The 24,024-nt window shown below is 52.1% G+C and overlaps 11 protein-coding genes across 12 annotated transcripts; 6 read left to right on the plus strand and 5 right to left on the minus strand.

Annotated features, from left to right (window-relative positions):
• Positions 1-325: 325 nt before the first annotated feature.
• On the plus strand, positions 326-652 carry HMPREF1120_05059 (uncharacterized protein; the record flags this gene model as incomplete). The annotated part of the gene is made up of 1 exon (XM_009159217.1): positions 326-652. One exon carries the CDS (start codon positions 326-328, stop codon positions 650-652), a length of 327 nt encoding a protein of 108 aa, XP_009157465.1.
• Positions 653-1,076: 424 nt separating this feature from the next.
• On the plus strand, positions 1,077-1,523 carry HMPREF1120_05060 (uncharacterized protein; the record flags this gene model as incomplete). The annotated part of the gene is made up of 1 exon (XM_009159218.1): positions 1,077-1,523. The coding sequence occupies one exon, from the start codon at positions 1,077-1,079 to the stop codon at positions 1,521-1,523; it is 447 nt and encodes a 148-aa protein (XP_009157466.1).
• Positions 1,524-3,034: 1,511 nt separating this feature from the next.
• Positions 3,035-4,685, minus strand: HMPREF1120_05061 (uncharacterized protein; the record flags this gene model as incomplete). The annotated part of the gene is made up of 3 exons (XM_009159219.1): positions 3,035-3,094; positions 3,481-3,873; positions 3,972-4,685. The coding sequence occupies 3 exons, from the start codon at positions 4,683-4,685 to the stop codon at positions 3,035-3,037; spliced, it is 1,167 nt and encodes a 388-aa protein (XP_009157467.1).
• Positions 4,686-5,644: 959 nt separating this feature from the next.
• Positions 5,645-6,508, minus strand: HMPREF1120_05062 (NADP-dependent mannitol dehydrogenase; the record flags this gene model as incomplete). Its single annotated transcript, XM_009159220.1, has 2 exons — positions 5,645-5,932; positions 5,996-6,508. 2 exons carry the CDS (start codon positions 6,506-6,508, stop codon positions 5,645-5,647), a joined length of 801 nt encoding a protein of 266 aa, XP_009157468.1.
• Positions 6,509-6,850: 342 nt separating this feature from the next.
• HMPREF1120_05063 (phosphatidylinositol glycan, class O) lies at positions 6,851-10,606 on the minus strand. Its single transcript, XM_009159221.1, has 2 exons — positions 10,263-10,606; positions 6,851-10,214 (listed from the first exon to the last, which is right to left on the minus strand). Exons 1-2 carry the CDS (start codon positions 10,421-10,423, stop codon positions 7,310-7,312), a joined length of 3,066 nt encoding a protein of 1,021 aa, XP_009157469.1. The 5' UTR covers positions 10,424-10,606; the 3' UTR covers positions 6,851-7,309.
• Positions 10,607-10,766: 160 nt separating this feature from the next.
• On the plus strand, positions 10,767-12,075 carry HMPREF1120_05064 (uncharacterized protein). The gene has a single exon (XM_009159222.1). The coding sequence runs from the start codon at positions 10,884-10,886 to the stop codon at positions 11,853-11,855; it is 972 nt and encodes a 323-aa protein (XP_009157470.1). The 5' UTR covers positions 10,767-10,883; the 3' UTR covers positions 11,856-12,075.
• A 31-nt stretch (positions 12,076-12,106) lies between these two features.
• Positions 12,107-14,019, plus strand: HMPREF1120_05065 (protein N-terminal asparagine amidohydrolase). Its single transcript, XM_009159223.1, has 2 exons — positions 12,107-12,502; positions 12,639-14,019. The coding sequence occupies exons 1-2, from the start codon at positions 12,355-12,357 to the stop codon at positions 13,487-13,489; spliced, it is 999 nt and encodes a 332-aa protein (XP_009157471.1). The 5' UTR covers positions 12,107-12,354; the 3' UTR covers positions 13,490-14,019.
• Positions 14,020-14,090: 71 nt separating this feature from the next.
• Positions 14,091-16,607, plus strand: HMPREF1120_05066. 2 transcript variants are annotated; one of them, XM_009159225.1, is made up of 3 exons: positions 14,091-14,346; positions 14,748-15,387; positions 15,500-16,607. In XM_009159225.1, the coding sequence occupies exons 2-3, from the start codon at positions 14,889-14,891 to the stop codon at positions 15,874-15,876; spliced, it is 876 nt and encodes a 291-aa protein (XP_009157473.1). In that variant the 5' UTR covers positions 14,091-14,346; positions 14,748-14,888; the 3' UTR covers positions 15,877-16,607. The 2 variants fall into 2 exon arrangements, with proteins under 2 accessions (XP_009157473.1, XP_009157472.1); XM_009159224.1 differs by having other exon boundaries at positions 14,091-15,387.
• On the minus strand, positions 16,569-20,398 carry HMPREF1120_05067 (uncharacterized protein). The gene is made up of 2 exons (XM_009159226.1): positions 17,447-20,398; positions 16,569-17,377 (listed from the first exon to the last, which is right to left on the minus strand). The coding sequence occupies exons 1-2, from the start codon at positions 19,385-19,387 to the stop codon at positions 17,261-17,263; spliced, it is 2,058 nt and encodes a 685-aa protein (XP_009157474.1). The 5' UTR covers positions 19,388-20,398; the 3' UTR covers positions 16,569-17,260.
• Positions 20,399-20,429: 31 nt separating this feature from the next.
• Positions 20,430-23,850, plus strand: HMPREF1120_05068 (uncharacterized protein). The gene has a single exon (XM_009159227.1). The coding sequence runs from the start codon at positions 22,032-22,034 to the stop codon at positions 23,505-23,507; it is 1,476 nt and encodes a 491-aa protein (XP_009157475.1). The 5' UTR covers positions 20,430-22,031; the 3' UTR covers positions 23,508-23,850.
• HMPREF1120_05069 (uncharacterized protein) lies at positions 20,577-21,070 on the minus strand. The gene is made up of 2 exons (XM_009159228.1): positions 20,956-21,070; positions 20,577-20,886 (listed from the first exon to the last, which is right to left on the minus strand). Exons 1-2 carry the CDS (start codon positions 20,997-20,999, stop codon positions 20,619-20,621), a joined length of 312 nt encoding a protein of 103 aa, XP_009157476.1. The 5' UTR covers positions 21,000-21,070; the 3' UTR covers positions 20,577-20,618.
• Positions 23,851-24,024: the final 174 nt, after the last annotated feature.

Here is a 24,024-nt window from a genome sequence, read left to right on the forward strand (position 1 = left end):
TACTAGTAGTCCGTTGGATCACTAACCTTGTGTTCTAGTAGGCTAACCTGACGCGACGCGACTGACCGCAACCAAATCGTACGACAACAGTACAACAGTCAGGACCGGATCAGTATCCTGTTTCTCTAAGTTGTCCAGCTGGACACTCCGATCATCACTTGCTAGGGACGTCGTCTGGCTCTTCAGCAATCAGACAGGACCACAGACTTTTCCACCGTGGTTTGCTTACAACCACTTAAAGTGTCCTTAAAAGGCAACGCAGTCTGATTTATTGTACCAAACAATACGGTCCAAGCGATCATAAGAGGCTTCTCGAAGAACAATAATGGAGCGAGCTGCTGGCATGACGAAACAACCGACGGCGACACTGTCCCGCCCATCATCCGTCACCTCTACCAACGCCACGTCGACCTCGACCAACAAAACCCGCCAATACGCCCATCTACATGCGCAACTGGCCCAACTCAATGCCCACTTGGCGGACACGGAGAACCTGGTCAGAATGACGGCCGTGCAGGCGCAAGATATGCGGTTCTTGGGCGGATATATTGGCGCCTTGTTTATGGGGAGTGCGAAAGTTCTAGGGGAGGAAAGTGTTCAGGGAAGAGGACGTGGTCAAGGACAGGGACCAGAACAGAGACGGGAGAAGTGAAGAAATATGTTTACAAATGGCTTCGACGACAACAGAGATGGGCTTTTTTCACCAACTTTCTATGCCTGGAGCGTTCAATCGGCCGATGGAGGTGAGGGTGTCTGGACACAGACAGTCTTTACGAAGATTTAACTTGATGTTGATGTTGCAAATACAACTACACCTGGTGACCGAGCAACGAGCATCCCGACATGAACCACAGCTACAGGCACTTCTTCGGCGGCTTCACATACGCCAACAAACCATTTCTTTTCGGTCCTCGGGAAATGATTTCCAGAAACGGTAAAAGGACTGTTCAACTTCCTGTCTACTTGCTGTACCAGCAACGAGGTTGGGGCGACTCACACCAACTACAAATACTCTTCGACAAGGCATGGAAACGTCTTTTTCTTTTCACCCGGCCGGGGTAACAGAAATATGATTCATGGCTGCTGCTGCTGCTGCAGTATATAATGAGCGACTTGGGTGGGTGGGACATCTTTACCATGTCTTCCCTGGTCCTATCGACCCTTTGATCTTGATCTCCAACTTCCAGCTTCCCACTTCCAACCATGCGGACGACAACAACAAACGGTACGCTCGCGCTGGCCAACAATGCGACTTCCAACACACATCAGAGATGATCAGCCCCTTGACTGTGTGCGATCCGTCACAGCCGCCTGCGCGTGGCTTCGAAGTCCCTCCATCACCTACTTTCTGCCCGAGTTGTTTCCTCCCTGTTGGTTCCCAGTGTTGGATCCCTGGTTGTTTCCGGCATTGGCATTTCTGTCGCCTGCGGATTGGGCTCGAGCAGAAAAGCCGCTGGATGACATGTCTTTGCCGCCCTGGGCCTGAAAGAACGAAGACAGAAGTCAGATTTTCGACATCCTAATGTGGAGAGAGCGAGGGAGAGAATAATGAAGGAAGTTTTGACTGGGTGAACCAGGTGGGACACGATCAGAGTCGTGTTAGCACAACGTACCTGAGTGGACTGGATGCGAGCAGCGTCGCTTTTACTCATTTGTCCCGACATGATGTTTGGTTCTGGCGGTGATGTTGTTTTGATAGATGGTGGGTTCCAATGCCTTGGAAGAAGATAATGGTGTGGATGAATGGAATCTGGTTGACAAAGGATGAAAGGAAAGCAGCAACAGGTGGAAAGACCTGGGAAGGGTTTTATATCTCTATTTTCCTGGTCTTTGCCGGCTGCCTCTGTCGGCGTGCCATGTCTGCAGTGCCTATGTGCCTATCTGTCTCTTGGGGTCATGGCTTTGCTCCAGCTGTTCTGCTGCTCTGCTGTTTCGAATTTGACCGGGCGTAATTGACTTGCGAGAGCTGACTTGCACATTTGCTTCTTGCCTTCGGCTACTTGCCGTTTTGTTGTAAAACCGCCCACTGCAGTCGCCCACAGGAAGCATTCTTCACAACGGTATTTGCCCAATCGACATGCGAAAGAGCCCAATCTATTTGGTACAAGACTGTACATCTCTGTTACTTGGCTCGTGGTACCTAGGTTAGGTTCCTAGGTGTATCCCCTACGTAGGTTCTTGTAGGTATGTAATGAATGTATCTTCGTGTCCTGCAACATTAGCCGCTTTTGTCCAGGTTGCGTCGACTTGACTACTCGTCATGGCACGGGCCCTATCATCGCAGAGCACCACTGGTGCGCTGTTGCTGGTGTTGTTGGTGTTGGTGACCATGGTGACGGCATGCATAATAGCAATCTTGCTTGATCACTGGCAGGGAATAACGCAATGCAGGCAATGCATTCACACTAGGAGTTTGAAATCTACCTACACTGCAAGACCTAGCATTCACACAGTAAGGCACCTCATGTAGGATAGCAACTGCAGCAACTACATCTTATCGCTCGCGAGTTATCCATTCCAACCATCTTGCTCGCGCTCCAACTCGCCGAGTAACTCGCGCATTATTGAATGGAATCTATGCATGTTTCATTTCCACCTGCCTTGAGTTGTGGGAAGTCCCTTTAGAGACGAACCAAAAAAGTGACCAATGTCCAAGCACAGTAACATCCGCCGATACTAGTAGTCAATGGTCGAGAGTGCAGGTCAAGGGACTCGGAGTACCTACAGTACTTACAGTAGTAAGCTACCCATTGAATATTGTCCTGAGAAGGTACGGTATCCACCGAGCGGCTGGCAGGCTGGCTGTCCCCCCTGCTGTCTTTGGAGAAGATCTTCTAGGAACTTTGAGCCCGGGCAAGCGGAGCTGGAAGTCTGCCTGGCTGGACAGATTAGGAAACTGGGCCTGGACTTGGACTCTGAAAGATGGCATTGGCAGGATGGGATGGCCAGAATCCAGCATTCCATTTCATGGCTGGCAATGGAATCGGATCAAGGCCAGTCTTCCATCAGCCAATGCAGTGGGTTTGGTCCGTAATCACTCGACTTCAATGACGATCTTGCCCCTTGCCCGTTGACTCTTGGCTCGCTCGTAGGCCTGCGGAGTGTTACCAGTCAGTCAAGTACTGCAGGGCCTTTGGCCAGAAAGTTTCTCGATATATGTAGGACAGATGACAAAGGGAACTATGCCTTCTCCAGTTGGACTCATGGAGAGGCGGCAGGGGGAGACTCCTGTATACTTATCGGGGTAGAGAACTGAGAAAGGGTGGGCTGGGCTGACGGGATGCACAAGACATGGATGTAAATCACTCGGGGACATGCTCTGCTGTAAGCCACGATGGTCCAGGACCACACCACAACCGAGGTCAACCTGTGGGTGACCCTGGCCGCCATTCCCACGTAGTAGACACGGGCTAGCAGCAGCAGCAGCAGCAGCAGCGGAAAATGGAACGCAAGAGGAGGGCTGAAATTGCGTGTTCATACCTTTATAGCGTCCTCCCATTTCCAAACCGAATCTACCGCCGGCTTGACCTCACCCTTCTCCGCCATCTCGATGATCTTCCCTGTATCTTCACCAGTCGGAGTGGCAGAGTAGAAATAAAACTTCCTCGGGATCCCGCCCAGCAGGCGCGGAAGATAGCGGTTCACATTGGTCCCCAGTGCCCAAACCAGAAAGCTAAAGAAAGAAGCCGACGGCTTGAAGAGGTTCAAGTTGCCGAGGAGCACAAATGTGCCGTTTTCGACAAGATACGAAGGCGAATAGGTGAAGAGGTCATTGGAGGTTCCTGCAACATCAAAAATGGCGTCGAATTTCTTGCTTGAATGGTGCTCCGCCAGGTATTCGTGCAGAGGGGAATGTGTAGTATAGTCGATTGTCTGGAATATGTTAGAATGGGCAATTCCACACGGTGCATATGTCCCTCTTTTCTCTTTCTCTTTCTTTAATGCATCCAATTGGTCTATATTCCACTTACCTCATCTGCCCCCAGTCCTCGGACAAACTCTTCATTTCTCCCCGAACAGCTTCCCACCACGATCCCATCTTTGCCAACAATGGCCCTAGCCACTTGGACCAACATGGTCCCGAGACCGCCGCTCGCGGCCGTGATGAGCACCTTGTCGCCCTTTTTGACACCAGCAACCTTGAGCGCTTGGAGGGCCGTACATCCGACCGCCGGCAGGCCCGACGCCTCGTTAACACCCAACGACTCAGAAACTTTAGCCATCACCCAGACCGGGCTGACAAGATACTCTTGGAGCGTGCCGTTGTATTTGAAGAGATCGGGAAAAGTGCGGGCGCCGACGACCTTGTCTCCGACTTGAAACTTGGGAACAGCAGCAGCAGCAGCAGCATCTGCTCCCTTACCTGAGGGATCGCTCCCGCCTTGGACAGCAGGCAATGCCACGATTGTCCCCGCAAATTCCAGCTCAGGAACCCACGGTCGGCTAGTAAGATGTGGAAATTTCATGAGCCCTAGCATGCCAGCGTTCAGTGATACTGCAGATACTTTGATCAGTGCTTCACCCTGTTTGAGCGACGCTGGGTCCCGAGTGGGCATATCATTGCGTAGAGTCAGGATCTGGGTCGGGTCACCGGCGCGAGTGAATGTCCATGCGGAATGTGTCTTTGGGATGGCCCTTGAGGAGGCATCGATTCCGTTGAACGGGGTTGAAGTGGGTGTGGTCATTTTGTCGTTTATCCAAGGGGCCGCTATGGAGTTTGTTGTATACTGAATTGATTTGGCTCCTGCGACATCTTCACGAGACGAGCAACAATGTCGTCTGCAAGCTGCGACCCAATAATGTGGTTAGTTTAGACGTTTGTCAGCAAGGCGCCCATTGCTTCGGGACTAGTGGGCGGCACTGAGATCGGCCGAGAATAGGATAACAATTGTGAATTGAGATGTGGTTGTTCAGGATTGGCGTGCGGGAGAAGACTACCATGATATGGATCCAATAAATGCCAGCCACGTTTGCCCTCGAAGTGGTTGGATGCTTGCCACGATACTGGCCTCGAGGTCGAGGTCAGAATTGCACTCCGGTCATCGATAGCTATCTGTATACATAGTAGATGAACCCTTGAGTCTGGGGCAGACTTTGGGAGAACAGCCCAGTCCAAGGCAACACAAATCTCGCTTGATGTGGGAATTTCTTGCGATAGACGACAGTAGTGAGACCAGTGATCGTAAAGATTGGTCCCTCACCAATTCACCTACCTTAGAAGTCTAAGTACACTACCTGTACGGATAATCGCGTATCATGACTGAATCTGAGAGTGAATAGCGCGTGAAGTGAGCCCAGCCGACTGTGTATAAGAATGCTGCCAGTAGGAGCCGTGGTGGACGTGGAAGTCTGGGTATATTTACACCATGCTAGGCACGTATGACGATAAAAGAAGCAAGACCAGAGGGTTCACGTGCAAGCCAGAAAGTCAAAAGTGAGATTCGATCATCCATTTTGATTGTTTCCAATGTCGTGGTGTCTATTTATTGAGTATAATCCTGGGTAGCACAGCCTGACGTAGTCTTGCCGCTTTGAATCCATCCAGAGCACCCGAACAGAGTGTGGGATTTCCGCCACTCATGTCGACAGGCATGCTTCTGGATCTGGAACCGGCACCAGGGTCCACCCCTATTTTACGTCTCGTTTATCGGGCGGTGTAACCACCGTCAATGACAATATCGGCACCAGTGGTGTAGCTGCTAGCATCGCTGGCAAGGTAGACGTAGGCACCCTTGAGTTCGGTGGCCTTTCCATCACGGCCCAATGGGATCATGGAGTGCCACAGTTCCTGAACATCCTTGGGCACGAAGTCCGACAGACCGGTGTCGATGTAACCGGGGGAAATGGAGTTGACACGAGCAAAGTCGCGCCATTCGTTGGCCAGCGAGCGAGCCATGTGGATACAACCCGCTTTGGCGACGTTGTAGGAAGTCTATCGGTGACCAAATGGTTAGCTGTCAAATCAACTTAGGTATGCAGACCTGTGCACACTCACCTGTTCTTGAGGATAGTTGGCAATGTGACCGGACATGGAGGCGGTGATGATGAAGCTGCCGGTCTTGCGCTCACGGAAGTGCAGTCCAACGGCTCTGGCACAGTGGTAGACACCGTTCAGGTCGGTCTGGATCACCTCGTTCCACTTCTCAACGGGGGCGTCCAGAATACCGCTGTCAGCAGTACGGCCGGCATTGGCAATGAAGACGTCGACCTTGCCAAAGTCCTTGATAACATCGGCAACCAACTTCTCCACCTCCTCGTACTTGCCGACATCACACTTGTAGGCCTTGCTCTTGACTCCGTACTTGTCGCTGAGCTCTTTGGCGTTCTTCTCACCGCCTTGAGGTCGGGAGCTGTAGGTGATGGCCACGTCGGCACCCATCTCGGCACAGCCGCGAGCAGCTTCGGTACCGATGCCGGTCGGGCCAGATGCACCGGTCACAATGACCACCTTGCCCTTCAGGCTGAAAAGGTCATGGAGAGAGGTCGCGGTTGGGACGGAGACAGGCATGTTGGGCGAGTTGAGGATGGTGAAGTGAGGGGTTTAGACTGTAGAGTATAGACGGTAAAGATTCTGGAAGTTTAGGTTGGGCAGGAGAAGAAGAAAAGATTTGAAGAATGTACACAGAAGAGAACAGATATATCCTTGAGCTAATAATGAAGCAAAAATCCCCTGGCGAATACGTGGAGATGCCAATCATGCGCAGACGCAGCACGAAGTGGGATGAAGATTCATTTGTCTCAAGCTTCCGTCATGCCCCGCGTTGCGTTGCGGCACAGCGGTGCAGACGGTGCAGTGGCGGTGGTGGCCCGTAATGATGTAATCTACGCCGTCGCACACAACAAGGGTCTTCCGACTTCCCCATCGGATTTATGCTCTATTCAGACAGCAGTACCTGACGAAAACCTTCTATTCTTACTAAGCGTGTTGTAAGGAGCCTGAGCGCGACTAAATCTCTCTGCTTTCGGTCGTTCAAAAGCGAGCGAGCATATAACCCGTAGACAGTTGGCGCGGGATACAACTGTCGGACGAAAGGTGACCATGAGATGGGCGGGAAATCCATACTAGGAGTAGAAAGCGCAAGACCACCAGCTAGCCAGAGCCGACAATCGCTGAGCGAGATCATTGGCAGACAATGCTCACCGTGTCAGAAAAAGAGGACCTTAAGGTATCCAGTGACATGCATCTCTGCTGCATGCCCCCTTCCTCTTGAAGTACCAAGGTAGCATAGTCTGCCACAGTGGTGCAATATGTAATAATGTACAGCGTACGTTGATATTTTGTACAGCCTGAATTGGGGGTGTCCGTTGCTCAGTACCCAAACACTTCGCCGACGCTGAGACCGACCACCCTTACAGCTGGTAAAGCTGCCACCACTAATACCACATCCACGATAAGAAGCACTACACATGCCATCAGGTATCGTGGCATAAACACTCTGTACAGCATCAGATGCCGTCTGAGATGGCCCGCCCACATAGTCGTTGCTAGTTGGATGGTCGCATAGTACAGGGCATGTGTCAGGCAAGCATTCAACACGTCGTTCCACAGCCCTCGCACTCCAGCATTGCCCGTCGGCCGCTTCCATAGCACCGTCAGAGGAACCGCTGCTGCGCATATGATTTGTGCGCCAAATGTATTCAATACTACCAAGAGCGGTGACCAGGGATACTGAATGGTGCGCAAAGGTACAAAAGCCGAGTTCCATTGAATTGAGGCCAGTGTTGCTTGATGGCCGGTCTTGAAAAAGTGGTACGACCCCAGCAGTGCCAGTACAATTGGTCCAATGCTAGACTTGTGCCTGGCCGAGACTGTCAACCCGTTCGTATCAAGAATCTCGAGGAGGCAGAGAATCTGCCAGGTACAAATGCCAATCGAGAACTGGCCCATTGGGGGTAGAAGCAGTGCGATTGCCAACATAAGCATGGGGATCATGAGAAAGTATCGACTTCCATAGACGTTGGCGTAGCCGTAGACGGTCAATCGAGGTCGAGAAGGCGCCCCTGGACTACCCATGCCGCCTCGGGGCTCATCGATAGATATGTCGATGCACGGCTTTGCCCACACAAATGTACCAATGCCGACGGGAAGAGCAATGGCGAGAGTGCATCTAGCCAACGTGATGCTGGCTGTCTTAAACGTAGTCGAAGAAATCCGGTCCATGAGCCATCCCCCATTATCCGCGGCATCGATTGTCCAGTAAATAGCCACAAGCAGTAAGCCCATGCGGAGACTGAAACCAATACAGAATCCGGCCAACCCTGCGTACGAAGCAGTCCCACGGTAGAATGCTTTGATGATTTCAGGGAGAATTAGTGCCACTGAGTATGGTATAAGCAATTGCCAGGGCGCCGAAGTAGACGAGTTGGAGGAAGCGTAGAATGTCGAGCGGCACCCTGGCATCTGCTCCTCACGGCACAGCCGCGAGAAGGATGCAAGCCGGGTCAGAAGTACGAACAGGACCGACTGGTATGTTCCAAGCACCTTATCGGTGGTCGATGCTTGTCTGAGGGACGACATTATTGATATGATGCCGAAAGAAGCGAGAAAAAACAGGAGGATGGTGTCTTCATGGATGGTGTACGAATTAGAAGCAAAACCTGCCGATTGCGTGAGACAGAAAACAAGTCCCATGCAGCCCCAGAAAGAAGGCAGGCAGGATCCGGTAACAAATTGGTTTCGAAACGTCCAGACAGCTGCCGTTATCATTCCACCAACAACCGCGCCAAGGAGTGAACCCGTCGCGATAGAAAAAAAGGACGGCAAGAGAAGGCCCAGTGCTGGGCCAGTGGCAGCTCCAAAAGCCGTCCCAACACCTGCACTTTTGAGGAGTCCTGGGGCGGCACTGATTATGTCGCCTGTTGTCATCCGAGAAAAAAGGAACAGCAATCCGAGGCCAAGACCGGAGATGGCGATTCCGAGAAACATATTTTCAAGGTTGAAGTTTGCCCATAGCCTTCGATACATGGAGATCACTCCGTCATGCCAGTCGACGTAAGCGTGATGTGCGTCCTCCCATTTGCCGTTCGCGGCAGAATCGTGAAAGTGTGCGAGATATTTGCGCTGAAGCTGGGATGATTCGTCCTCGGGACCAAGATCTCGAGAACCAGAATAGTGATTCTGATACCTTGCAATTTGGCTCTGTACGAGGGCCTCGACGGCCACGAGATTTTTCCAATCGATCCCTTCCGGCCCTAAGAATGCTTCCGCGATGGGTCTGCCGAGGTTGTTGAAAGGTATTGGCAGTCCCAGCAGGATGGAAAGGGTGGAGACCAGGTCAATCTGGCCCACGGGACGTTCTTTGGCCGTCGCCGGGGGAAGGTGGGAGGCAGTATCCGTTCGCCCAAATCTAGGCCGCTTGGAGTACATCCACAGAGCAGCCTCAACTTCGTCGTCAGACTCGCCGCCATGGTCTCCTTTACTATCCATACCATGATCGCCCATAACAACGAGAAGCGTATCATCGTCAATCTTATGCATTATATCCCGTAAAACGTTGTCCATCTGACGCTGTTTTGCTGCCATAGCTGGGTGGTCAGGCCCGTATCGATGGCCAGCATGATCAACCCCGAGGAAATGTCCAAAAATAACATCCCATTGCCTGGGAGATTGGTCAAGCAGAGGCATAATATGTTGGATAACTCCATTGTCAACTGTATGTAGGTCCCAGACATTCAATGAATCATAAGGATGTGTCATGTTCGGGTCGAAATATCCCGGGAATAACGCTTGCCATGTGTCATCTCCAAGGTGTACAACTGTTTTAGCCGCATCTCTCAGCTGACAAACTATGTTGTCTTCCTCAATTGCCATGCCCGCGAAATTGGAGCCGACGTCAATAAAGGTGGGGAGTGTGCCGGTAGTCAATCCCTTCAACCTTTGTAGAGTACTCGTGGGCGGGTCAGCGATAAATGGAAGGAGGATAGCATGGTCTGGGCGAGAAACGGCGGTCTCGTACAAAAGAGGCAAGTTGTCAAGATAGTTCTTTTGCTGCGACTCGTCAAATACGCGACTGGAGGGAATAGTAAAATCGTATCGTAGGGCGTCAACCACGAGTATCACCGCTCGGTCGAACGTCTTAGGATGCCAGCATCCGTCTGAAATTTGGGAAGGTTGCCCGTCCGGGAGAATTCCACACTCTGACTTGTTATCCAAGACCAGTCGTGTAAGGAGGAAGCCTTTGGCAAAAAACACAATGCCTATTATGTGCACAGCGCTGCAGGAATCAGCAATGGACCTTCTAATGCCTCAGGGGCCAACATACGTCAACCATAGGAGGAGGACAGTGACCAGAACATGGGTCACCTTGAAGGAAATGATGTTCCGGCGTGTGCGTTCCTCCTTGCTTCCTGGTGCTTTCACCGGCGTCCCAGACCCAACCTCAGCAAAGCCAGCTTGCGGGCTCGAGTCAACATGACTGACCATGACCCTGCGCTTAGGGTTGCGACGAAGAGATCATAAAGAGCGAATTGTAAGTAGGTTGTTATTGGAAAGACATAGGAACAAATGGGTAGACCGCACAACACGACTGCACTGCACAGAGCTGAGTTGTGTTCTGTTCGTGCTTGATTGCTCCCACTTCTTCCTTTTCAGTGCGGCAGCAGAAAGAGGACCACTCAGCCCAAGAAAGAAACTCTGGCGAGAGGTTATGCAGGGCAAAATAAAGTTTAGCGCCGTAGATCAGCCGCTTGGCCTTGGATAATTCTTGGATGACTAATCGGCGGCGACTCTTAGAAATGCGCTGAATATCTTCCGCTGAACTTGAGAACGCCTCGTACCGTTGCCCCTCCAGACTTACGATTCTACAAACTCCCTCTCCGACGCTCGCATTCTTTGATACCATCCCATTTTCGACTCTCAACGCTCTCTAGAGATATTCTCGATAATGGAAGACCCGCCGTCCGCTGTTGAGGTTCCTCATGTGTCATTCAAAAAGCGCAACGTTAAATCGAAGAACATTCGAAAACGCGAAGCCACTCCTCCACAGACCGATTCCGATTCCGGCTTTACATCTTCAGAAGACGAGGAGGGGAGACAAATAAAGCGAAGACGGAAGAATGCCGGGGTAACAGCGTCTTCTGCAGAAATCCCTAAGCCTCGGCCTGTGGTGGATGAGCAGACACCTGCCGCAGTCGTCGTGGCGCCCACCAACAAAGACGATGCCACCAAACGTTCAGACTGGTACGATGAGGAGGTCGATAAGAAAGCTGAAAGAGGCTCAGTCAAGCCAACGGACCCCTTGGCACCAGACGGCACGTACAAGGGAGCCGCGAACTACCAGTCCTTCATCCAGAAGAACCCCGATCGTGCTGGAAAGCAAGTTGGGCCAGTCAAATCTTCGAGTAATGTGAGAACAATTACTGTCACGGATTTTGCGCCGGACGTCTGCAAAGATTACAAACAGACTGGCTTCTGCGGGTTTGGGGACAGTTGCAAGTTTCTTCATGCGCGAGAAGATTACAAGCAAGGCTGGCAGCTTGATCGGGACTGGGAGATTGATACAAAAGGAAAGAAGTTGTCCGGAAAGACCGTGGCCTCTGCGAACCGCAACGGGCAGTCGGGCCAAGATGATGACGACGAGGAGGCCCTTCTCGAAAAGATACCCTTCGCCTGCATTATCTGCAAGAAGCCTTACACAAATCCAATAGTCACCAAGTGCGGGCATTATTTTTGTGAAGCGTGTGCTTTGAAGCGTTATCGGAAAGATCCTTCTTGCGCTGCCTGCGGGTCGGGCACGAATGGTGTGTTTAACACAGCGAAGAAACTGAATAAGTTGCTAGAGAGGAAGCGGGAGCGGGAGAAGTTGAAGAAAGAGAAGGCCGTTGAAGCGGGCGAGGCGGTGGATGACGATGTATAACGGGGCTTAACGACTGCTCGACGTCTGTGAAAGTTAAGAGTTTAGCATAAAAGCCTGCGGCTCATAGCTTTCAATGTACATCCACGAGATGATCGACAAATATTCTCTCACTAGATCAGATTGTGCTCCCGTGCAGTAGATTACAAGCATTCCGCCTTGTTGATAGGCGGTTCATGTTTCGTGGCTCAATTAAAACATATATGATGTGCTCCACCGTAACCTGGGTATACATGGATGAGCGGTTAATTGAACGGCAACGTCCACCACCATTTCCTATATTCAAGTGGATACCATGTAGTACTGCTCCTCCGCATAGGCAGTATCTGCCTTGAACTATTGATAATCCGGAGTACGCGATCAGGATCGTGGCTTCTCTTCCAACCGTGTAAATCAACCGACCCGACAGATGAGGACTACATCATGACAGCGGCTCGATAGATCCAACACGCCTCTCACTCGTCGGATACCTCAACACGTTGGTTCAACGTCGTCACAAGCCATGCGTATCGCAACTCTTCAATTCTCCCCACGGCTGGGTGAAGTTGCGGCAAACTTCAGCCGAGCAGAAAGCCTCCTCATGCGTGAAGAGAGGGAGGGCATGCTTGAAAACCTAGATCTGCTGGTACTGCCTGAACTGGCCTTTGCAGGTAATAACCCCTCTATCAAGATAGACCAAAGAACTCCAGTGGCGAGCAGAGCCCAGCAGCGTCTGGCATTATATTTCATGCAAGCAATCTAGAGCTACTCTTCAAAACTCTGGCAAGATGCTAAATGGTCGTTCAGGATACAATCATCCATCACTAGATGCAATTGCACCATTTCTGGAGCCAACAGCGGCAGGGCCTTCAACAAGATGGGCTGCTCGAACTGCAAAGCGCCTCAAATGTACCGTGGCAGTTGGATATGCTGAAGCGGCTGAAGAAGGCAACTACAACACCATCTTTGACCGACATATAACCGCCGAGGCAGGCACCGTCGCTTATAACTCACTGGTGTTTGTCAACTCCGCTGGGGACGTGGTTGCACACCATCGCAAGGCGTTCTTGTACTATACGGATGAGACCTGGGCTCAAGAAGGACAGGGCTTCTGGGCAGGTGTGTTGCCGATCGGAGGCAAAGGTGATCAGGTCAAGGCGGCAGCGGGGATCTGTATGGATATCAACCCTTACCGGTTCGAAGCCCCCTGGACTACTTACGAATTTGCGAATCACGCGCGAGAGGCCCGTGCCAAGATCGTTGTCATCAGTATGGCCTGGCTGACAAGGCTGAGTGCCGAGGAGGTGTCGAGCGAGCCCATGGCCCCCGACCAAGATACCGTCAATTACTGGGTCGAGCGACTGAGGCCTCTGTTCGGAGCCCAAGGGGCAGAATCTGAGGCAATTGTGGTTTGTGCCAACCGAGCCGGCGAGGAAGGTATCTGCCCTAGAATCGGGGAAGTGAGGTACGCTGGAAGCAGTTGTGTGATGGGTATGACGAAGGGCCACCATATCAGGATTTGGGACATTCTCGGGAGGGCACAAGAAGGTGTCCTTGTTGTGGATACAACCAGTCCACCCGCTTATTCGGTCGTGACCAAACCACGAGACCAAGAGCAGGCTGAAACGGATGAGGCTGCTGACCTTCGAACTGGCTGAGTGTTTCTTCCACTTTTTAATCCATAGATACACTGGTAATGCTCGGGGTGCTTCGGCTATCTTGGAAGACACAATCCTGAATGGACATTTCATGATTCAAAAGTCCACAGCGAACAGTTAGAGTCATAAGGAGAAAAGCAGTCCATACACGAAGATCGAGCTCAAGAAGTCTCAGCATTCACTCGGTTTATGTCCACCCACCCTGACAATACTTCACAATATCTTATCTCCAGAAGGCTCACGTGGACAAGCGCCGGAGACCGCCAACGGGGCACTTCCATTGGACGAATATTCATCCAAGGCTGCACCCTTCCAGCGATGTGTCTGACATGATGGAGGGTTGATACGGATCACGAGACAATGTGACACGTGAAGTGGTGTGAAAGACGTTACAAGGGGAAGTGAGGCCACACTGCGCGAGTCAGGTAACCCAGTTCGGGCCAATAACAGGGTTAGATGGGGTATCACGTGGTGGCTGTCGCTTTTCCCCTGATGGGCAAGTATCCCGAGGTACCAAGAACGCTAAACGCTTTCCGGCATGGCGCTGTGTTATTGTGCATTTGTGATCACGGGAACGTTCTCTTCATCCCGTGACCGTGTCCTCGTCCCTCTCTCCCTCTCGAAACTGTTGTCGCAAGTCGCCCACTCGCGAGCGCCGCCCTCTGCATAGATCGAGTACTCGCTCCCTCTACCTGTGAACGCCCAATCTTCCCACCACTGCTTCTTCTTCAAACAATTATCAAACCGCGTCGCTGTTTGCCATAATCCTCGGTCTCTTGATCCTTTTCCGCTCACTCCCAGCAGCGCGCTGTGTAACCTGCCTGTACCGGGTCCCAGTCGAGACATTCATTGTCTCAGTAAGTCATCTCAAAGTCACCTGATTGCACCTGATCACCATCAGATCACGGGCTGCGCTTCATCTCCACGGGTGAGCGCAGCTCATCATGATTTCATCCCAAGACTACTCATTGTTGCAGTCCAAATGCCAGCGTCTTCGCACGCTTGCCCTGCAGCCGGCCGCACGTTGCCGTCGAGGACACAGCTCCTCGAACACGCTGGCTGTGTCGGCTGAGCTCCTAGCAGCTGAATTGGAACAGCTCATGATGCCTTGAGCTCGCCCAAATATCCCCCAGCCAGAAGTCCTCATGTGACGACTGCTGGCAACACACCATCTTTGCCCTTTCTCTTCGCAGCGCTTGGAGCCGCTATTTGCATCTTTTCAAGACTCTGACCGTGGCCATGGCTAACCCAACTGTAGAGCAGACTTCTGCCCTCGAGATCAAGCCCGCGGCCGACCCGTGGGTTGCTCCTGATACGCGCTGTTTCATTGCTCAGTCACAAACCTTACAAAAGAATCTCATCGGCAGGCCAATAGTGCCTGTCTCGGTCCCTGTGCACAATGGCTACCCAAGGCATTGGCACAAATGCCATGACCACCACGCAAACTGCGGATCCAGGTCTGAACAACAACAACAATAGTAACAAGCGCAAGCGCGGACCCAGCGAGCAAGATGACGGGCGTGACGCAAAACAACAAAATACCAATGGGGACCATGACCCCGTTAACTACGCAGCGTTACTCCAAGGTATCGATGCCATGACTGGCCAAGACGATAGCACCCGTACCGCCCAAGCGGCTCTAGCTGCCCCCATGGAACAGTCCAACTACCCCGAGCCCACTCAGTATGAAGGAGGTCCAGGAATGCCCACAGGATTTGAAGATGCCAATCAAACCTCGCTTTCCCAGATGTCGCCTGGCCAAGGTATGCCATCTGGCGCGCCGGGTATGCCGACTGCACAACAGGCTCTTTTGGAAGCTCGCGGTGGTAGTGGTGCGCAGAAGCCGGCGGTGGGAACTGCAGAATGGCATCAACAACGCAAAGACAATCACAAGGAAGGTAAGACACAAGCAGGTCCAAGCCCGTCCTCACATCCTATCACTTTTTTCCTTCTCTCCACATTGCCTTGTATTTTGTTTGCAACCCTCCACTGATTGTAATCTTGCCATAGTTGAACGTCGTCGCCGCGAAGTCATCAACGAAGGCATTGAGAACATTGCCAAGATCGTCCCCTGCACCGAAAAGAACAAAGGCGCCATTCTCCAGCGTACCTGTCAATACATCACCGAACTGCAGACCCAGAAGAAGTCCTTTGAGACCGAACGTGCCACCTTTGAGATCACCCTCAAGGAGCTGACTAGCCGGTGTGAGCGCCTCAAGGAAAGCGTCCGCACTGCTTGGATGGAGAGCGCCAAGTGGCAGCAACGATGCCGTGAGGCCGGACTGCACTTTGACGATTACGACGATGGTGGTCTGCCCAGCCTAGAAGAGGACGACGATGTCAACGTCAACCTCAATGTCAATGCTGATGCCGCCGTGGTCTCCTAGCAACGAGATCTCTACTATTACTACCTCCCAAGTCAGGCGGAGAGATCAATGGGACTGGGTTGAATTCTCAAATTGACCTTGCTGTCAAAGGTACATGCTTGCACTTGATGTGCCTCAGCTGCTTGTATCTCGCCAACATACAATTCCATCAAGATCCCCATTCTTCGATGGACGTGCATCAATGGTGTTTTGGGCGTGTCAGGACAGAAATTGGCTTTTTTCCGGGTTAATGAGTGGCGGTCATGCGTTCAATAGTCATGGACATGAAAGCTGCTACAGTGCGCAAGGCAAATGACAACATGGCATATGTTGTGGCTGTGAATGACTGAGGAATGGAAACGAGTGACATGGTTTGGCTGAGCTCAGCATCACGGACAGCCCTTTACTATGGGGTGGATATCAGGGTGCCGTTCGCCATCACTTGCATCAACCTGGCGTCTCCTTGGGTGTTTGTACATGGTTGTTTTGTGTATCTTCCTTTTTCCCTTTTTCTGGAACAATGAGCACCACTAGCTGTCCAGATGAAAAACCACTATTAGACTACTACCTGGTACTTAGTCGTGCCTAATTCCACACGGTAGTCTAAACTGTACTGTATGTACCGCACTTGCTGTCTAGTAGTAGTAAGTACTGTACAGCTGCACTTGGGGAATTGTAGCACCCAAGAGTGGATATTACATGGCAATACGAGGTTGAGGATGAAGATCAATAGGTATCAATACCAATACTAGTATCATAACCTACACAAACACAAACCACTGCACCCGCAGACCCCGTGCTCGAAACCCACGCTAAAAACAAAATTGCAGAACAGAAGGTACGTACGTATGCAACGTATGTACATACATATATCGCATGTCTGCAGGGCATGCATGCAAAAGAGAGCCAGGCCCACACGCGACCGAGCTCAACTGAGATTCGATTCGACTCGATTCCACTCCCATGACCATGAGACGACTCGATAGAACGCATTGCAGTTAACTCGGGCCAAACGACATGAACAAACTTGAGAGAGGAAGCAGACACGCAGGCAGCCAGCCCGCCAGTCAGAGACGATCGTTGATGGACCGAAAGGAGCGTATGTGAAGACGGTTCCGCAAGGACAAGTTTGCTGGCCAAATGCGAGTTTCTTGTCGGTCCCACAAAACGAGTTAAGAAACATGCCCTTAAGACAGGCCAGGTCTTCCCCTGCGCAAGACAAATGATCGTGTCAACATGGAACTGCAGGTGATTCAATCTGCTGGGGATTCCCACACGTGGGTTGCTCAAGTTTCGGATTCTTCAAGGGCATCGGTAGGGTTTGGCTCCTCGAGGCTAACAAAAAGTTCAATGTCATTATGCAGCTAGCTGGCGTTGATGTCCGGGAAACCAGATAACTCGTCGTTTACTTGGTGTCCCAAGGCTGAGCGGGCATTTCAAAACGTCCATCCGATCCAGCCATGTTGTGATAGGTTGGGGCTGTGGATGTGGGCGGAGAAGTAGAACTGACAACCGTCTGAGTCTGTTCAACGATGTTAGCAAATGAGCAAAGAAATGGAGAGAGAAGACAAGTCCAAGTTGCAATACTTACATCGCTGGCCTGGCTTGAGAGCCACTGGTTGACGTGGACATTGGTGGCTTGCTTGGGCTCACTCCCCAGCTCGCTAGCCGAGACTTCCGTCGGACTCATAGGCGTCCATTGCTGGTGTTGGGTTGTAGGGCTGGCAACGTGCGGAGACATTGGATTACCTCCCATCATGGGTGTTGATTCGGGACCGCCAGGATGACCGCCTACAGGGGCGGCAGCAGCAGCATTCCTACGGCGACGGCGACGGCAGATCCAGAGTCCAATTGCGCCAGCGATCAGAGCAAGTCCGCCAACACCACCCACGACACCTCCAACGATGGCGCCAGTGTGCTTGTTTTTGTGATGCGTCGTGACTTCTGGGGTCGCAGGGGAGGTCCCGTTTGCACCCACGCCACTTGCTGTACCGTTGGTGCCATCAGAACCAGTGGTCCCCGGGACTGTCTTCCCGTCTGTAGGATCGCAGGTCGCCTTGACAGCATATCCACCGCCTTGCTTCGAGAAGTCCGTCCGAATTGCAGGCGCCATCTGGAACTGCTGCCGCTTGAAATCGCCGATAATGTAGTTCATGGTGAGGTAGGGAATTCCCCAGTCCAAGACATAGCCGGTGTTGGTGGTGTTGACAAGCGTGCTGATCATATAGGAGTCGTCGATGATGTCGAACGTGCCGCCATTGAGGTACCCACGAGGGTTCATGAAGAGCTCCTCTGCAGGGATGCTGGTCTTGTAGCCATTCTGAAGCGTCACGGTGAGATTGCCTTTGGGCAGGTCCTTGTAGCCAAGATACGGGTCTACGTAGATGCCACCGGTGGCATTCTGGAAGTTGTCAAAAACGTTCTGGGGCACATAGAGATAGCGTTCCGAGGGTTGAAGGTTGATCTGCAGTGATTCCGAAAAGTTCGAGAAGAGATTATGTGAACCGTTGACCGATTCCCAGGTCAGCTCGGTGACGACGGCGCACATCTCGCAGTCCTCGCGGGCATGGAAAGTCGTTAGATCGCCCTTCACCCGAGCCGTGTCGTAGCCACCAATCACCAGGGCGCCGTCAACCGGGGCCTCTACAGAGCGACTTCCTGTCCAAAGGCCGTAAACAGTTGATGGCGCGGCGCCCGATTCAACGGCGACGCCCAGAAAGTCCGAACCCCAGCCCAACGGCAACACACCTTGCCCTCCGTAGCCCGGTTCATCGTAGACGGCAGGAAACCCATAGACGGTGGCATTGCCGAAAGATAAAACGTCGTTGAACGTGACAAAAGACAGTTGGGTAGGAAGCGCATCGGTCGAGCCGTTCCATTGGCCCTGGGCAACCTGGTGAAACGTGTTCGAGGATGAATAGTCGAAAACACCGCCCCAACTTCCAATACAAGTGGCATTGTAGTCGGGGGCGCATTGCTCCTTGTTGACCACATATAAGATATCGTCCGAAGTACTTGGGCGCAGGGAGACAATCTGGGGCGGGTTTCCCAATGCCACGGGAATGCCTCTCGTGATGGCTTTCTGGTCAGTTGTAACTGTCACATTGCCCCATGGCAGTACCATGGGCGGCGCCCCATTTGGACAGATCGACATTGTGCTCAAAGGCCGAAGAAGGTCGATCAATAATAGTATGCCCTTCTTCTGTATCGCCCGTAGCACAACCAGTACGGTACACCAAGACGAAGGGTTGGATGTAGCAACAATCCAACAGCAAAAAGCGCCTGCCAGGAAGGAGTCGTAAGGGACGGCACCTGGGGGATAGAGGGTATGTGAGAAAATGCCGAAAGCGCAAGTCGACTGAAGTTCCCCAATATCGTATGGCTTTGAGGGGACTTGAGAGGACCACCCTTCAGCCGAGTGGAGGCTACTGAGATTAGTCGATGCGCCTCGTGGATGGGTTGGTCCCTTGGCAATGAGTCCAATAAAGGGCCCGGTGGTAAGGCTAGGGATCACCGGGCAACTCAAACCCATAGAAGGATCTGTTGGCGTGGAACAAGTACATCATTTGGACATTGGCAATAGTAGCCATCAGAATCTGGGATAGACTCATGATACACATGGTTGCTTTTCCCAACACCATCGAAAGTATCCTGTGTAATCTGCCAGAAGATGGAAAACGAACACCGGTATGCTTCCGAACTAGGATGGGAGGACAAGAATACTGTACGAGACCAAGCAGGGATTGAGCAATGATGTCTGGTGCAATCGACTGGGCATCAAGGCAGACTCACTGGTGAGGGTGAACAGCCAGCCTGGTGGGTCCCGCATCACTTAATGGGTTAACGAGGTTCCGGCGGACAAACAGAAGAACAAATGATCTGGGGCTTATCGAGGCTAGGAAGCGATATAGCGGGAGATTCTGGAGTTGAGGTGTACTATTGTTGTAGACAGTAGAAGCGGCCTCGCAGGCAGGCTATCGTTGGCATCGTCCACCGCGAATCACAAGGCTAGGCGAAGGCGGCTGGCTTATGGATTGGTTCGTTTGGTGACCATCGAGAGACCCAATTTCGCGAGGCAGGGTTGAATAGGGGCCGAATCGTGAGAAAGGCTGGATGGCGTTAGCGAATCAGCCACATGGACGGTTGTGGTGTCAATGGTGTTGTGGTCTGTGGGTTTGTGGGCTGGCATGAGCCTGGTAGAAAATGTGCCGAGTTTATGCTCCACTGGCACTTGTTCAGGGATTTAGCCGAAGACCCTCACATCGTGGTAGAGAAGCGGGAATGAATCTCGTCATCGTCGCCTGCGTTATTGAAGTTGCCGGTCAACATCATGCTGGTTGATTTTCATGTCACTGGTACCAGCAAATGTGCGCAGGAGACACTGCAAGGGAAAATGGGCGCAGGCGAAGAAGTACAGCCAGTGTATGGAGGATCAGCTGAGATGCAGTGCAGTGCAGTTCCTCGTGCGCGTTGAACTTCGCTTATGCGCATCCGTATTTCCAGCTTGGCGTCCGAATGCGGAATAAGGTACAATTGTAGTCGCTGTGCAGTCACAATTCAAGTTCAAGCTGGGGGTTTCATGTTCTTTTACCAGGCTCCGAGTCGTTCTAACGATGGCACTGGCACTAGGTACTACAAGACTAATCCACTGCAGTGATAGTGCGAGAACTGCGCGATTGCTCGAACCACAATTGTCCCCGCTGGCAGGAGTAGCACCATCGTTCGTCCACCACCGGCGCCATGTCAACTGCTCGGTTGCCCCGTTATGTCCTCACTGTCACGACCCTGACTGTCCTTCGAGTGCGCCTTGCCCGGCTACCCGCCCAGGCATAAAAGTGCCCACAGCGCCCGTGACTGCATCGGGATTGTTTCGAGTTCCGCTTCTGCCCCCCAAGTGGTACAGGGTAAGAGGGCGCTTGCAAAGAGATGGTCATCGCGCGGGGTCCACTATTGTTATTGGAGCCGCGGAGGAGACATGGGCGTCGACATCCCCCTTCCGATGATACCTGGTAGGGCATATCTCTCGTGTTACTACTGTATGAATCAGCAAGGTGCCAGCGCAGCCAATCACACCGAAAGCGGAGGATACAAAGTACCTACCTAGGTACTGATGCTTTTCCGCTCCACACCCGCAGCCTTGCCATGTCACCGGGTCGAGAGGGGACGCCTGAAGAGCTGGCAGAGTTTTCAGACAGCCGACTCTAGAGGGGCATGTTCTCCCTGAAATTCCTGAAGGCCTGTATGGCTGGCAGTGCGGGTAAGCTCAGGCTTCTTATCAGAGTTGCTGATGGCGGACGCTCCCCGATACGCCAATGGTACTGCACAGTGTGCTCAGGGCTCAAGGTTCAGCATCATTCTCATTGCCGTTCTCCTCCTGTTTGCGTGTCTTTCCATGAGCGGAGTCAACTTGCTGCCTAGGCGGAGACCTTACAATGTGTGCTGTGAATGGAAAATGGGAGGACAGTGCAGATGCAGGAGCAAGGAACTGAGGTCGGTCACAAGTTACAAAATGATATTCAATGATATTCAATCGTCTTTCACGGTTTCTCATCTCACTAAGGGTTACTTGCTGCGTTGTTGACTTGTTGATTCTTCACGCCATTCCCTCTGACCGTTGTACTTCGGACTTGCTGGCCATAAGAAAAGAGAATTTGAGAATGAATGACTGCACCAAAAGAAAAACGACGTTCTCAGTGAACAGCCTCACCATGTTGTTCTTTGATGGAAACGAGCTGTTTCACCGATGTCCATCATCACTCCTGCCGATGTCTTGGGAATGTCTTTTTGTTCTTGCCCAGGTCAAGTCGTTGGATGGGATCGCAGTTCTCCCCTCCCAGTTTGCTGTTCTGGCGGCCGCCCGGCTCATCGCCTCACCTCGTTCACTTGCGACAACATGACCATGAGCTTCCACCCACGGACTTAGAGTCCGGCACAAACTCCGCAGAAGACATTGACATCGACTTCATCTCAACCTCACTTTCCAAAACACAAGCGTGATTGTCCCACCTCAACCGCGCATGAAACGGGTATCGATCTCCTCCATCCTTTTCTTCTTCCTTCATCTCTCACAACCCCTTCTCAAAGCATCCTTGTTACTGCGACAAGCGTGATCACACAGTTACTTTCTATCATCCTCAAACCCAAAGCCTATCGACGCTTTCCATCCCTCAATCATCATGCCGCTGGCAATGGCGGCGCGTGCCACACCGCCCTCGAACCCTAACTACGACGTACAGTTCTCTGATGCGACCATTCAGGGCATCTTCAAGAAGAGTCTGCCGGACGTCAAGCCAGAACACGTCTCCATCGAGCACCTCCCGTCTGGCAAGTCGTTCAACAATCGCATCTACTTCATCAACCTTACTGAGCCAGCTGCTCTGACCCGACCCGAGTTCAAGATCAACGGAGTCGAGTCTACTGACAGTGCGCAGACCAGCTGGGCGACATCCTTTGTCCTCAAAGTCTCCGGTTTGCCTTTCGGACCAAGCAAGACCCAGAACGAAGTGGCGTGTTTATTGTTACTGGAGAAATACTGTCCCACCGTGCCTGCGCCTAAGGTTGTCGCCTGGTCTGACGATGGTAACAAGATCAAGACACCCAGCGACTCGCGCGGCACTCGAACTCGCTCTGCATCCTGGGTTTTGAGGTTGAAGAAAGCCACTGGCAGCGGCCTTCGGAACCGTGACGTCGAGACCGAGAACAATGATCAGCTTGACACCAAGGGACGCGGCTGGATCCTTATGACCCGTGTTCCCGGTCGCATCATCAGCAGAGAGGACATCATGGGACCGACTGGAGATGCGATCATGATCAAGATGGCGGAACACGTCGCAGCTTGGCGTAAGAATATGCCACCAGCTCGAGCAGTTGGAAACCTTCGCCTCATCCGTCGCTTCGGTGTCCCACCACCATCAGCAACCATGTATGACAGAGGCATCCTGCCAGGTCTAGACGTCTACGTCGAAGGGCTCATCGCAAGTGAATCGTCCAGTACGGCACTCAACACCACTCAACGCTATTTCGTCCACAAACTTAAAGCAGAAGTTCGTCGTCTTAAAGACAACAAGATCTACGAACAGAACAAGGACTTTGTCAACAAGCTTGTGTCGCGATTCATCAAAGACACTCTGCCCAAGTTGCCCATCTTCTGTCGCGAAACAGGAGAGATGATCTTCACCCACTACGACCTGTCTCCACGCAACGTTCTTGTGGTCGACACTCCCGTCGGCGCCGCAGTTTCTGCTGTGATCGACCTCGAGTTCGGCGGCTTCTTCCCAGCGACCGAGGAATTCGCAAACGTCGTGGAGAATGACAATCAGGAATGGCCGGCTCATCAGTATGAGGTTTTCCTTGCCACCTTGGATCGCCACAATGCTCTGCCTCAGTCGCTCGCTCGCGTCTTCTCTGGTCCTCCCTCGGCCTATCTTCCTGTCATCCACCCGGATTTTGGCGGTGTCGAGTTTCAACAGGCTGTTCTCCTTGCGCGCATCGCTGGAAACATTGCTCCATGGTGGGTCAAGGATGAGAGCGGGTTGGATCAAGAAGACCTGAACCGCGAATTGACCACTGCAAAGGCCAGAGTCGAAGACGCCGTCATGCGTCTTGAGCAAATCGTCCTGGCTGGCAAACAGGCCAAGCCAGTTGCCTTTTGAGTGGCAGGCGAGGCGACATGCGAGAAACGAAGGGGGAGTGGAGTGGAGTTGAATTTGTTTTTTGCATTGATCATTTTGTCATTGAACCTTGAAGCTAGCCAGTGAATGCAGTGGGGGAGATGAAATGCCAGATCAGAGGGCAAGCAGATGAATGGGATCCCATCATTGCAAGCAAAGCAAGTACTGGCACTGGCTTCTATTCAAGTTCACCAGAGAATCGCGCGTATGTAAGCGTTGAGAAAATTGGGCTGCGTCAGCAGATCCCATCATGCAGTTGAATGCAAAATGCAAAGTTGAAATGATTCTTTGTAGTTGCCAGTGATGTAGGAGCTTAGGAAGCGAGTGACCGTAGTGGTAAGATACTAGTAGCTGATATTTCGCTGGTCCTAAATTGACATCGTAGCTATCTACGTAGATCTCTACCACCTACTACAACTTGAAGTAGGAGAGTGGAGGTCGCTGTACTGTGTAGTCTATAGATATGGAGGCGTGCACACTACTACTGAACTTGAATTTG

This window comes from Exophiala dermatitidis (assembly GCF_000230625.1).
Source record: "Exophiala dermatitidis NIH/UT8656 unplaced genomic scaffold supercont1.4, whole genome shotgun sequence".
Classification (NCBI taxonomy): Eukaryota; Fungi; Ascomycota; class Eurotiomycetes; order Chaetothyriales; family Herpotrichiellaceae; genus Exophiala; species Exophiala dermatitidis.